Source organism: Erigeron canadensis, chromosome 3 (assembly GCF_010389155.1).
Source record: "Erigeron canadensis isolate Cc75 chromosome 3, C_canadensis_v1, whole genome shotgun sequence".
NCBI classification, from domain to species: Eukaryota; Viridiplantae; Streptophyta; class Magnoliopsida; order Asterales; family Asteraceae; genus Erigeron; species Erigeron canadensis.
The window spans coordinates 3,173,463-3,188,354 of NC_057763.1; the positions used below are offsets into that span (position 1 = coordinate 3,173,463).

General features: G+C 35.3%; 2 protein-coding genes across 2 annotated transcripts; one reads left to right on the top strand and one right to left on the bottom strand.

Moving 5' to 3' along the window:
- Positions 1-2,149: 2,149 nt before the first annotated feature.
- LOC122593267 (dof zinc finger protein DOF2.4-like) lies at positions 2,150-3,859 on the top strand. The gene is made up of 2 exons (XM_043765655.1): positions 2,150-2,395; positions 2,612-3,859. The coding sequence occupies exons 1-2, from the start codon at positions 2,342-2,344 to the stop codon at positions 3,551-3,553; spliced, it is 996 nt and encodes a 331-aa protein (XP_043621590.1). The 5' UTR covers positions 2,150-2,341; the 3' UTR covers positions 3,554-3,859.
- Positions 3,860-8,663: 4,804 nt separating this feature from the next.
- On the bottom strand, positions 8,664-13,173 carry LOC122592648 (U-box domain-containing protein 13-like). The gene is made up of 4 exons (XM_043764931.1): positions 12,716-13,173; positions 11,034-11,150; positions 10,460-10,915; positions 8,664-10,049 (listed from the first exon to the last, which is right to left on the bottom strand). Exons 1-4 carry the CDS (start codon positions 13,031-13,033, stop codon positions 8,949-8,951), a joined length of 1,992 nt encoding a protein of 663 aa, XP_043620866.1. The 5' UTR covers positions 13,034-13,173; the 3' UTR covers positions 8,664-8,948.
- Positions 13,174-14,892: the final 1,719 nt, after the last annotated feature.

The following is a 14,892-nucleotide window of genomic DNA, read 5'->3' on the forward strand; positions in this document are numbered from 1 at the left end:
GAAATTTGAATTTTAATTTATATCAAAATTTTAATTAAACTACAATTTTCAAATATTGTGTGCGTTTTTTTATTTTTTTGTTTTTTTCCTTTTTTGTGAAAGGTAAAATACATGTGTGTCTGTTGAATCTCTAGCTGACGAGTTGACGAATCCAGCCACCGCTATCCATTAATGCATGTACCAATTAAATGAAATTTACAAACTTTATTTTTGAATTTGATTAATTTATTTACACCATACGCATTTTGAAATTTACAAACATTATTTTATGACAAGTATTTTCTTTAAAGACTTGTGGATATATTTTTGGGTTTTTAAAATTGCGTTTTGCAATATCCACCAGGTTGGCCGAGAATGATATATAAGTTAAATTATACATTTAATTTACACTTTGGAATAAACACTTTAATAAAAAGATTTAAGTTTACCAAATAAAACGTTGATGGAAACAAAATAAAAAAAAAACAAATATTCTTTGTCTTTTACCCTCAATAGAAAAAAGGTTTGTGTTGTAATCAAGAAAAATAAAGGAAAAAAGAAAAAGAGAACGAATTGAAGACATTGAAGGAGACTAGACTTATAGAAAGAATCTTGTTATGTGAGCGACTTTTCACCTAATTTAAATGTTTAACAGCCTTTCATTCCCTTCTCCCTAGATATATACATACAACAAAAACACTAGCATCATTTGCAATTATGCATATAAAACGACCGAATCGACGAGCATGTTGTGTCAGGTAAGTTATTATTGATTACGGGTTATTTTTACGACATGGTGTTTATGTAATTCCTTGATTTGATTGTCACGTCAGACTATCAATAATTATTGGTTATGGTTTATTTTTACGACGTGAGTGTTTATGTAATTTCTTGATTTGATTGGCACAACCTTTTGTTCATTAACCAACTATCTAGTATAACTACTGGTAGGAGTTTCACTTAAAAGACTCCATGGCTTGAGTTCGAAACAAAGGGTAAGCTAGTACTAATTTAATTAAACGCCAAAAAACTCTTTGTTCATAATATAATGTATTAATTAATTTTGTGTAATAACATATTCTCCTAAACTAATTAACCTAGCTAATAATCATTATACTCATAAGATTAAATCACGTCGAAATTCAAGGAAGGTGATGGAAAAAATGATAAGTGGAATACATGTCAATGTTTAATTATTACGAAGATTTAGTGTATTGCATGACTATAATATAATACCCGGAACATCACGATGAAAAAAATACAAAATTGGCCCCACCGTTAAAATGTTCAAGATCCGCCATTAATTGGTGGCGGGGAGTCTGAATCAGAAGGTGCTAAAAGGTACGAAGTATTTATTATTGTGACATGTTGGAGTATATGGAAAACAAGGAGCCGGAAAAGATCCTTAAATGAGAAGGTTAATGTGGATGGGATCATTCAACAAATCAACGCAATGGGATTCTTGTGGTTTAATTAAAAGTAGAACGAATACATGTATGGAAAGACTGGGGTAGTTTTATATATATGACCGCCTAGGTTGGGGGTGCATGTCTATATGAATAAAAGTTAATATTGAAAAAAATATATTACATGATCATTTAGCTAGTTGTATACTTCTATTGATCATATATTTCTTTATGTGTAACATATCTCCATACTCCTTATATCCTAGAGGTTAGTCAAGAGTTTAGAAAAGATTATTAGTTTTAAATAAGCCTAACTCAATGCTATTTTCATTAAAGATAACACTGAGAAAAGAAGATGCAACTCGCAACTCTTGATTCATGTTACAACTCCATGCATATAGATACATAATATAAACAAATACATCACAATCACACCCACTTTAATTTATCTTCCTATCTTTCTTTCCACCATATATATGCATGCACATATAGATATACACGTTATATATGTGTATACATTCATGAAAGGGAGTCATACTTTTCTTTTTCACGTACCCAAGCACTAACTTAACATGCAGGATGTCACACAGTAGTACTGTCTATAGGAAAGCTTCATGGCTAAGAAACTTCCACTACTATTCACCCCAATTAAGAACCCTAATTATAATAATGTATACAAAAGCTAGAAAGATATGCAAAAAAAAAAAAAAAAAAATTATATTCTTTAAAATTCTAAAAAGAAACCAAGAATGTTAAGTAATTCAAAAGCCTCCTTCTACTCCTCTTCATCCTCCTCCCCTTTATTGGCTTCATTCACTTTCTTTCTTTCTTTACTCTCTCTCTTTCTCTCTCTCTAGACCTTTCACTGGAATTTTCTTGTATTTGATTCCATGCATTTCACATAAACTTTTTAAAAGAAAAGAAAAAAAAAAGGGATCAATTTAAAGTTCTAAACCATGGTTTTCTCACCCGTTACACCCTTTCTAGATCATCACAATTGGCAACAACAGGTATAGTATATGATCTTTAAACTTCTTCCCCTTTTAATTGTGATTTAATTTTTTTCTTCTTAATTTGTCGTTGAATTAAAGTTAAAGAGTAAAGCATACATATAAAGATGGTTAATATCTTCTTTTTATTTATTCTCATCTTTCTTGAATATACCATGTTACTATAAGTACCTTCTAATTAATTAAAAGCTTTGTGTAATTGTGCTCTTGTTCTAGCTACAACAATCAAATAACTATCAACAAGAAAACGGTGGTGGAGTTGAAAACCCTAATTTTCCTTCACCGATAGTGCCAGCTCAACATGGAGGAGGAGGGAGTGGTGGCGGTGGAGGAGGAGAAGGATCAATTAGACCGGGTTCTATGGTGGATCGAGCCAGACAAGCAAATCTACCGATGCCTGAGCCAGGACTAAACTGTCCCCGTTGTGATTCAACGAACACAAAATTTTGCTACTACAATAACTACAGTCTCACGCAGCCTCGACACTTTTGCAAGACGTGCAGGCGTTATTGGACACAGGGTGGGGCTTTAAGGAACGTTCCGGTTGGAGGAGGCTGTAGGAGGAATAACAAAAGAAAGAACAGGAGGTCGAAATCTCCAAGTGACCAAAAGGGGGCTAAGTCATCCATAAGTGGAAGTCCATCAAGGTGTACTAGTACTGAAAATATTGCAACAAGTACTCATCTTCGACATCCTCCATCTCTTCAATTGCCCTTAATTATGAGCTCATATGGAGGTGTTGGTAGCAATATCACATCAAATCTTGGTGGATTTCATCCTCAAAATGAAATAGGTAATTTCCAATTAGGAACTGGTGGCCCAAATGGAAATAACTTTGGTAATATGTTGTCATCAAACGGCGAGAATTGGAGAATACCTTTCTTGGCTGGCTTTGAGGTACCTAATAATAATACCAACTTATTTCACTATCAGAGTCGAGGTGCAATAGAAACGCCCGCAGCATCTTCCATCATCGATAATTCTCAAGCAGATCCTCCGGTAAAAGTTGAAGATAACCGAGGCCTGAACTTATCAAGACAGGTTAATTTGGGTGTTTCGGATAATACTAATCAACAACCATGGCAAGTGGGAAATAGTTGGGCTGAATTTTCTGGTGCCAATACTACCTCTTCTACTCCTACAACTCATTTTATATAATCTTGCTCTTTGGGGAAACTTCTTTAATGAATGTTAAAGCTCTCGATCAACTAAGTTAACTTGGACGTACGGAACCCTAGATATATATATATATAGATAGCTAGGATATGTGATAAATGGTCTCACTAGCTTAAGATTAATTAATTATTGCTGAAGATTGGCGGAGAAACAATGGTGGGGTTATTAATAATGTGGTAATTAGCTAGTAGTACAAGGTGTTTTTAATTAGTTTTTGCTTATTGTGTTTGAGATTTCGATTACTTGTACTTTAATTATGTGGAATGTTTTTACTAATTTGTGTTCAAAGTGTGTGCTACGTACGTACTTTATTAATTAATTACTCTATATGTTGTGTACTGATAATCGTTCATTAGCTAAATTTAGCTGAACATTTCTAGCTATTGGAAGTCTGAGGTCCTTAATTGAACCTGTACGTTTGGAAATCTGAGGCTATAAAAATAGTAAGTTTTTCGGTCAACAGCGAATTAACTAGTTTCGTATCAATGGTGGCATATAATTTTTTCGGCTGCACAGGATGTATGATGCGTATATATATACACACATGCATACTCAGCTGACAAACATATATTAATTTATTCGAAATATTAATTCTTGGAAGAATCTGATACGAGTATATATAAAAAATAAAAAAATGTATCTCGGTCCTTCTTGCTCAACCACTAAGGATAAATTAAAAAGGCTAAACATCGTCAACATATATATATATATGCCCCAATTAACTTTAGTTTAATCATCAGCTTTCATGTTCTTGTTGACAGTATATATTCTTCATCAGTAGTTCAGTATGTCCTAAGTTGGCAGCAGTGCCGTTTCATGGATTTTAAAGGCCCTGCACTGTATTATTTATAAGGACCTTTATCCATATCATTTACGTATTCTCTCATTTTCTAGAATAAAAAAAAATACCTTTTATAATTAGCAATTCCAAACAGAAACACAATATCACATTGTAATCGTTGGATATTATGATATGAATATTTAATACTAGCAAAAGAAAATTGAATTTTTGGGCCCTTAAACAAAACTAGTTTAAAGGTTGTTGCATGTGCCCATTGTGTCTGTGTAACTAAAAAAAGGAAAGAAAGTAGCATGCATGGATAGAATGTAGTAGATGATGATATGTTAAAGTGAATTGCTCAATCACCAAGTTAAATAATTACTGTATATATATCATTAATTAGTTGAACTAGATCCAAATCTCTTTTGAAAATGGCAACTATTGTCAGTTGTCACTCAAACCCATGCAGATCTTTAGTTCTCTGTGTACTTTTGGGCTTCACTGCGCCTTTCTATATATTTTGAGAGCCTTAAGTAGCTAGGCCCCTTCCAATAAGCTCGTCACAAGCTCCTCACTGTTGACCCGGCCTCTCCCTTGAGACTCATCGTGAGGATTTGTCGAGGAGGCGATGAGTGGGAGACGAAACATGTTGAGCTGGGTTGTTAATTAGCCAAAGAAGAATTGATCGAAGTAAATTAGGTGTATTAATAAGAAAGTGTTAACGTGACGTTGATATGTTAAGGGAGGCCTTGTCAGCTCGATCTCTTTCTCCTTGTGAAAAAGTAAAGTGGTGCATAGTTTGAATTAATTAAGGAAATTAAAAAGTGAAGAATAAACAGATAGGAAAAAGGGCTAAAGAAGATGAAGGACTGGAGAGTGATTTTAGCATAGTCTAAAAAGAAAGGAAACTGGCAAGGATAAAGATTTAATTTAATTTTTGCTTTATCAAAAGAGCCAACATAAACCACGTACGTACCTCACCCCAATAAATTAAAGTGCATGCCTTACATGTACATACGTACCCAACCCAAAACAAAATAAAGTCCCTAGCTAGCTAATCGATCTTGTCATCTCAAGTTGTACGTACGTAGGTCTATCTGAAACGTACGTAATCAGACAATGATATACTCGTATATCATCTTATATATAGCTGGTCTAGTCATTTTGAGTTTACCCGTAGACAGAGGTTCGAATCATAATTAACTGGACACATTAATTAATTCAAACTCTATTAGTTCCAAGGGGGCTTAGTGGGGTTTTCCTTAAATGCCTACTCAGTTAGGATGTAACGAATCCCGGTTAATTAAAACAGCGGACGAACCTCACTAAGTGAGCCCTCGCTTTTGGGTTCTATTTGAAAGTTGTTACTCTAAAAAAATCTGAAACGCGTACGTAAATAACCAAAAGTTAGTGTAAAAATAGATGTTTAGTTTTTTCATTTCAATTTTCAACTATCAACATTATATCATGCTTTAAGAAGACGAGAGTGAGTAACGCGCGTTGCGGCGGTGAGATGGTGGGGTTGATAGCTAGGTCATAGACGATATGTCATAAAGTGTGATAGGTCATAGGAGTTGATATGTCATAGAGTATGATAGTCAAATGCCTTAGCCGTACGGGCTCCGTCCTCGGATTTGAAAATTCGTCGAAAGTATATCGAATGACATCTTTAATGAAAACAGCATGAAATTTTAAGAACACCCATATAATTTACGGTTTTTGAGATAAAAGATTTTGAATGAATTAGAGGAATAAATGATTTATGGAGGGGAGAAAAAAAATGAATAGTTGAGATTTGATGAGAGAGAAAGATTATTATAGTTATTTTAGGTAAATATAGAATAGATAGGAGGGACATTTTAGAAAAGTACTTAAAATTAATATTGAAAATTAAAGTTCAATACTGAAAATATTGACGAAATCTGCTTTATAATATAATACAGATATACATAACGTGGAATGGGGTCAAAAAAAACATCTTTGGTTTAATCATAAAGTAGGTTAGTTAATGATGATGTTTATATCTATTTCATGAGTGATACGTTGTGGACATTCTAATTTGTGAGTGACAATATAAATACACTTCACACTTAATTTGGAGTTTGGCCCTTGCCAGATTAGCTAGAGTCTTTACTCTTTAGCTTAGGCCGTGCTTATGCTATATACTTATATAGTATTAATTTAGAGTCTTTTTAAGCCTACTTTTCATAATGGTTAAGAGCAATTGGCTCGGCATCTCTTTTAGCACACATCACATCGTCATATGTTAGCGTCATACTATACACATTTCTCGGTATCCTTTTACCTTTGTATCCCTAATGATAATACAACCATCACATTAAATGTTAGAACCTAGTAGTAGTAATTTTCGTGTATGTGTATCTTATTTTCACGTGTAGGATTTTTGTTCTCTATCCTGAATCGGATTTGCGTTTTATTTGTACCGGCTAGTTTCTTACTAGCAATTTTTTTTAATGAAATTTAAATGTCGTTCAAAAAATAAAAATATTAGAGCCCACTTATTACAACTTTATTGTCACTCGATACCACATGCCAACCCACCATTATATCTCATAATCACCTCATAATCACCTACTTTGATCAGCCGGATCAATTAACCTCTCCATCACACACCGTCACTATTGGGCTGGATCACTCCATGACCGGGCTGGGGTTACGTCCGTGATGAATTGGTGATAAGTGCGTGAATGTCAACTCATATGACTCTTCACTCTTGTGAGCCATATTGTATAGTACTTGGAAGGAGGGATGGAGAGAAAATAGAGGCACATACAATGGGAGATGATTATTTTGATCCACTTATTAGGGGGCTAATTAAGATTTATATATAGATCAACCTATGATAAGAGTAATGTGTGATCATAAGTTACGAGATATCGATATACGATAGGTACATGCATTGGTATATATCGTGGACCTTCTGTTAGAAGAAAAATGCATTGCAATACTACTATTTCGACTCCCTATCTATGTGACTAGTATACAAATTGAGTACGGAGTAGTTTCTTTACTTCATACGAATCTACAGATTCCATATATTAAATCGACGAGTAGATATGGATTTTGTATTGTAGCTTTAATAAAGAAAAGCATGGCGATGCAAATAGCCTTTAAAATTTAAAAGCACATAGGTGGTCCAAGACTCCAAGGTAATTAAAGAAGGATTTTGGGCCACAATCATTGGGCTGATGAACCACATGCCTCCATCACGCTTTCGATCAGCTGCCTACAAATACAATTAGTCATGCCCAAAATCCTTTTTTTGTGAAACCGGTTCCAACCGGAACTAGAACCAGTGTTGGTCAACGCGCTCACAAAACGATTTTGACCAAACCGGAACCAGTGTGGAACTGGTTTTGGTCAACTTTGTGACCGGTTTTTTTCGGTTTTTCCCTAAAAACCGAAACCGAACCGATTTGGAATCGGTAAGGAACCGATTCTATAAACCAAAAGCTAGAATCGGTTCCAAACCAGTTTTCTTCTAAGAAACCGTTTTGTTTCGGTTCGGTATTAGGTTTTTTGAAACCGGTTCTCCCAAAACCGGTTTGTTTTGGCACCTCTACCTACAATAGGTCCGTCAATGGATGAAGATAGTCACATAACCACAACAGTGAAATTAAAATTAAAAAGAATATCGCAAAAATCAAACTTTTACAAAAAGTTGAACATTCTAAATGCATATTCGGTGGTAGACCGCCACACCACTCATCCACATGACAAGGGGCGAGGATGAGCCCATGCCAACCACCCTACCGCGTCCTTAAGAACGAGCAGAGGAAGAGCTCGAGAAAGGTTTGCTCTGGGAGAGGCTTAACAACCAATGCATTTTCACATTAATATGCTCACAAATTTTAAAGTATTGGGTATAAAATAAAAATACGAGTATTAATCAAGTTGGATTGTGAGTGGTTTCAGGGGTAGTCTAAAAATTTGTAAAAACTTATGGTTTTCCCTTGATAAACTTGTATGGTTTTAATGGACATTATGGATGTTTTGGTGATAGTTTGATGCTTCCCTTCTCTATTTAGAAAGTTTGAGACTTCCGTTCTCTTTCTTGCCTCAACACGCACCAAACAGAAAGTAGAGGATTCAGCCATTTGTAATGTTTGAGATTTTATTTAGGAATATCTTATCTGCTAGTTATACTTTACCCTTGCTTTCATACCAAAAACCATCACAAGGAAATATCATATTTACATTCAATAACTTTATAAAATATAATATCATAGCTAAAAATAGGACATTTTATAATGTCCCTTTTAGAAGAAGGGAAAAAAAAAGAGAGAAAGAGAACAGAACATGTTTCCACATAAATCCCATATGAGAATGTTACTCACAAATCCTATCTTTCATCATCTCTCTTATGCGATTCTGTCAATTTTCAGTCATATGTATGTCGTCTTCAAAAACAGCAGAAAATAAAACAAAAAAGTTGAGCAAACAAAATACAACTATAACTGAACAAAGGGATACAGGTGGTGGTGGTGGTTGACCTTCCATCTTTCCCCTTCTACATTAGTGGAGTAATAAAACCAACTCCAGAAAAGATTAAACGAATTCCAAAAGAAGAAAGAGTCAGCTATTAGCCCCCTGAGCATCTGTCGGTGTCTGGTCATGAGCCTGACACAACACCTCTGCTAATCTCGACATCTTTTCTAGCAACTGTCCGGCTTTTCTCTTTCCTCTATCAGTACCGTGATGTAGCAAATCCACCAATACTCCCGTAACTCCGACTTCTTGAGCCTCCACCAGATACTTTTGATCAGCAGAACAAAGATGCACCAAAATGGCAGCTGCGTTCTCTTTATTCCTCGGTGACCCATTCCCAATAAACCCCACCAAAACTGGTACCGCCTCAGCTTGACCTATAGCCAACCTGCCTTCAGGGTGACTTGATATTATAGCTAAAATAGCTAATGCTTCATCCTTCATCACACTCTCTGGTTCTGTAAGGAGCCCCATCAAAGTAGGCACAATGCCTGCCCTCACCGCCCTTCCTTTATTGCCTTGATAGATACACAAATTAAATAACGCCGTTGCAGCATCTTTCTTCCCTCTCTGAGTACCTTCACTTAAAAGTAACACAAGAGGCGGGATTGCTCCTGAAGAACCAATGGCCACCTTATTTTCATCAATAACAGAGAGGCTAAAAAGGGTAGCAGCTGCGTTTTCCCGTGCTTCCATGCTACCTGTTCTCAAAACTTGAACTATCCCCGGGACAGCCCCGGAAGATACTATGCTCCCTTTGTTATTCTCGCATATTGAGAGGTTGAGAAGAGCGGTTACTGCATGTTCTTGTGTGCGGGAATCCGGTGCGGTCAGGAGATGTGTAAGGAGTGGGATGGCTCCGGCTTCAGCTACAGCAACACGGTTATCAGCATTCCGTTTTGCAAGGAGGCGGATTTCACCAGCAGCAGTTCGCTGATCATCAGGACTCACGGAATTCAGCTTACGAATGAGACTTTCTATTATAGAACGTTCCGCAGGGGTGCAGGCAGAAGCAGACCGAGTGGCCCGTTTTGGTGGCTCAATTCCGTTTGTCTCACACCATTGGGCTATAAGGCTGCGTAATACATAGTTCGGTATGAGTGAGGTGCTGGTCAGTCTTTGTTGTGTTTTCGGGCACGTGCGATGCCCTGCTTCCAACCATCTCTCAATGCACGAACGCTCGTAGGTCTGCAAAATGAAATATGCATATTTCAAAACCTCATAATTGCAATATGGTTAGAGTGTGTTAAAAACTATAGCTGGCAAAGTAGGCAGGTCAAAATGGGTTTTGATGAAGTGGGTAACATTTGGTTCAGAGTCGGATTAATTAAATCCTAGTGGTCCAAAATTATCTGTGTTATGAATGGTAATGTTCAATAATAATATGTATTATTTATGAAAAGATCTATCAGTGTTCGTGCATTTAAGATACACTTAGGGCAACTTTTGACTGACACCAATCACACCATGTCTTGAGCTCATTTTTTATAATACCTGTTTGATGATGAGTTAGAGCTAAAACACAACTCGGATCAACCCATTAATAGGTAAATTAAAAATTCCCATCCTATGAATTATGAAAAGAAAATGAGCATTGCCTGTCCTGTTGAGACAATGACCGGGTCCTTCATCAACTCAAGTGATACAGGACAACGAAAATCATCAGGTATGGAACCGTTTTTTGAACTTTTCACCATTGTTCTTTGATAGGTGCAGCCGGGAAGAGTAGAAGTTTCTCCTGGCGGTGAACTTATATCTGAACTTTCAGTCTGAACAAAATCCTTTATGCGCTTTAGTAACATTGACATTTTTTCTAAACTCTCCTCTGGATCTCCAGAACTCGCAGTAACCATTTCATGCAATGCTATCGACTCATGTGTAAGGTCAGTTATTTCAGTTAGTTGTAGTTTTTCAGCCAATCTCTTCAAAACGGCTGGATTTTCTATAACGTCAACATCCTTGTTATAAAGGGATGAAAGATCCTCATATAGCTCAGCATCTGGTGCATCAGTTCTTCCTTTAGCCCTTCCAAATTGAGTAAGAACAAGTGCAACCTATATTCATTCCAATATACTAAATCAAAGCATGAAAAATGCACCCTTAATATTATTAAATGCCTAATAAGATGTCATATCACATCCTTGTGTTGATCAAAAAATGTGTCAATCTCACCTGCTCTTTAACTTCGTCTGATATGTCAAGTTCATCAACTGAAATGCCATTTAAATCCTGTTCCAAACGAGCTGTAACTTCATGGTATTTTTTCATGACTTCTTCTCTCTCCAAAACCTGCATAGAATAACACCAGTTTTCTGTTGTCAAAGTTGACATTACAGCATTCAATTGTACATTTCATCTGAAACTAGGGCTGTTTGGTTCCCAGAATTGGAAGGAATTTGGTGATATGGAATTTTGATTTCCTTCATTGTTTTGTTCGGTTAACATATAAAATCCCAAATTCCTTTCCATCAAAATTTCTTGAAATCCTTGAACCCAACGGCTAATGTTCAAGATTTAGGATCTCTGTATGTATCTACTACTCGTGTGTTATTCAGTGAATTGACAATTATGCAGTTTATATGGCCTTTTTCATTTATAAGCATTCTGTTAAAAAAGTGGTTACATAATATTTATGAAATAACAAACTGGGTTTCTTTCGACTTGTAGAGTGGAAATCCTGGTAATCTTTATTTCTAACATAATTCTCCTAAAGGTTTTCAACCAGCACAATCATGTCATTTCCATAGGTTTGATCGCTTTACTAAATAAGGTCCCTGTACTAGTGTGAAAATGGACTCAGGAAACTCGGCCTTATCTACGTCAATCGACCAACCTGTAGCCAGCCTACTGGGTACTTCAAATAAGATCTAAAAATACTTAAATTTAGAATATGTATTCCAGACCAGGCAAGAACAGGAGCAACACAGTGCGGCAATAATGCAATATGGCTTTATACTGCATAAAAACTAAAAAACAAAAAACACAAAAGGACCGACTTATCACCTTTACTCATACCTACTTGTCGCTACACCTTCAAATATTAAAAAGGTAAGCTAAGTAATTAAAATAAGTTAGCTAAATTCATGTTGGTCCAAACATGGAGGCACCAATGGACTTTCAGAATAACGACACATTTATCATAATCTATAGAGCATCTTAGTGGACAGAATCAATATAAAACAGGTGGAGTTTGGACAACGGCAAACATCCAAAAAACTTCCAAAAACAGAACAAAAAGTAGTCCAATTCTAATTCTATCAACAACATGAAGGTAAGCACTTAGCATACGAAATTACTATTAAAGTATTATAGATAGATACTACTTTAGAAAAATATTCCACTAGCTTATTCATAAGTTACTTCAACCAACAATTTTTCATATGCCTAAAATGTCATATTTGTAACTAATTATAATTGCATAAGTAATAAATTTACTATCCATTCTTTCATCTTATTTTTTCTTATGTCTCCAGAAACCATATAACTTTTGAAATGTATCCTTTTTTAACAAGTTTGTGACCCTGGGATACCATCGAAGGCCGTAAAAATTATCAAACATAATTAAAGTCTGTCATTTTTAGACTATTAACCTTAAAACGTAATAAAACTAGTCTTCGTATTCATAAATATAATTCTACATAACAATAATGATATCCTTCTGTTTCCTGCCATGTTAAGTAAGTAAGTGGCACTCAATAATATTCTGAAATACAACTTATAAATTTCATACAATAATATATATAATTATTCCAGATCTTCATCTAATAAACTAAAAAGTCAAATTAAATTATTTTCAAAAAAAAATACTAGCTAACAGCCTAACATATGATATACATATAGATATAGATATATACCAAATAAATTTTGCTGCCATGGCTTCCAAGTAAAAGCAGTTCCTTAGCAGATTCCAAAGCTTGAAATAATGAAATCAAGGATTGATGAGAATGATAAGGAATGGAAGAAGATTGATTAATAATATCACGGATTTCTTCAAATAACGGAGTTAAAAGCTTTAATCTTCTCGAAAGATTTGAAAACAGCTTTTTAACGGTACACCTGTAATCAGATATGATAGATACATCATTTATTATATCTATAAGTTTCTGTATCATCAATCCTCCACCGCCTCCGACATTATTATTATTATTAGTATTATCTCTTTCTTCAGCCATATGTAAAAACAAGAAAAGGAGAAGAAGATTCTGGAAGAAATGAGTTAACGGAATCTGTTAATTAACGGTGACCGGGAAATGGAAATGTGGCCGGGATTCATTTGAGAGAAATGTGGAGAGTGAGAGAGAAAGGGTTTGGGTTTTTGTGGGCGCGTGTGAGAGTGAGTGTGAGATTTAACCAGCGTTAAGTGAGTTAATTAACTAGAGTTAGTTTGGTGATATTGATTAAATTCTGTTTAATTTTAGCTGGGTATGAGTTGGCTCGGCTTGGAAGTCGACTGGAGTTGGGTTGGTTTGTTTTGTTCTGTTCTCGCTTTACAGTTCACATTTAGCCCCTAGTGATAGACCTTGAAGGCTTGAAGTGGTACCGTCATATGCCATTCTTGGTGCCGAAAGTCCGTTTCTAAAATTTATTAAAACATGATATCGATTCGGGTCTCCTTTGAAATTCGATACCATTTCTCGTTACCATTGTCATAAATTCCGTGAAGCAACAAAAGTGAATAACGTTTAGATCTCATTTTACCTTCCGATACCGATATTTGGGACAACAACTAGAGGAGATTAAGTATGGAGAACTACGTCTTCCCTACTTTCCTCTCTTGTTTTCAAAATCAAAAGTACGTAATATTAATTTGGAATGTGATATCTGCATTTAATCATTTATACTTTTCATTAAAACAAACTAGCCCCAGTTTTAAAATATTCTAAAAATACCTCTAATCACTATTAACACATCAAACACATAATCACGTTTCTCTTTTTGACACATAAACACTAGCCGCCACCGTCACCATTACCAATCGTCGGCGCCGCAGCCGCCTTCATTACATCGCCACTGATACCACCGCACGCCTACACACCCGCCACTGTCACCATTATACTCATCATCATTATACTGCTTCATTGCGTGGGTACCATTCTAGTTAAGTTTAGTTATTACTCGCATGATGCCTGCAATGTACAGTGACATGAATATGTCGTATCTTAAGTGAAAAAACTCTAGTGACATGAACATGTCATATCTTTAAGTGAAAAAACTCTAGTTACGGTTCATTAAGTAAACTTTTTGGTAACTTGATACAAGCTTTGGTTGGTTATGTATTTATGGCGTTTGTTTTTTTTTTATGAAAGTAGTTTATTATCTCACAATTATAAATATAAAATTTTACAATATATGTATGGTTCACCTTAAGATTCATTGTGAAAGTACCAAAATAATAATTTAAAATTGGAAAACGATGTAAAACTTGAAGTGTCTATAGGGGGACCAAAAGAATACTATGTTACTTAAACTAATTAACTAAATGAATGATCGACATTGCAATCCTTTTTGTGTATTTCCATTTCTAAACATTCATTGCACTAGCATTAAACAAACAATGGCATTATTTTAAAACTTTATCGTAAGTATACAATAATAATAATAATAATTGATATAGAGAATTTGCTTTAATTAGACACTAAAGCAGCATGGTTGGATCAGTGATAAACACATTTGCCTCTGTCTCGGGTTCGATCCTCATCCCATGCAAAGGTTGGAGGGTATTTTCTACCATTTAAGTAGAAACGGGAAGCAGCCTCTCTACTTTGGTAGAGGTAAGGTCTGCCTACATCTTAACCTCCCCCATACACCGTCGAGGTATTGGGGCTCAAAACCCGCAGAAGGCGACACTGAGCAATTACTTTGCTTTAATTAGGCACTAACATGTTTTCAAGCAACAAAACTTCAAAAATGTTACCTAATTAATTCCTTACTTTATCATTTCAACTTCATAATATGATGAACTTACATCCATCAATTATCCTGAGGTAAAACACAGTGGTATCTCATTCTTCTCATGAGGGTTTTGGGTTTG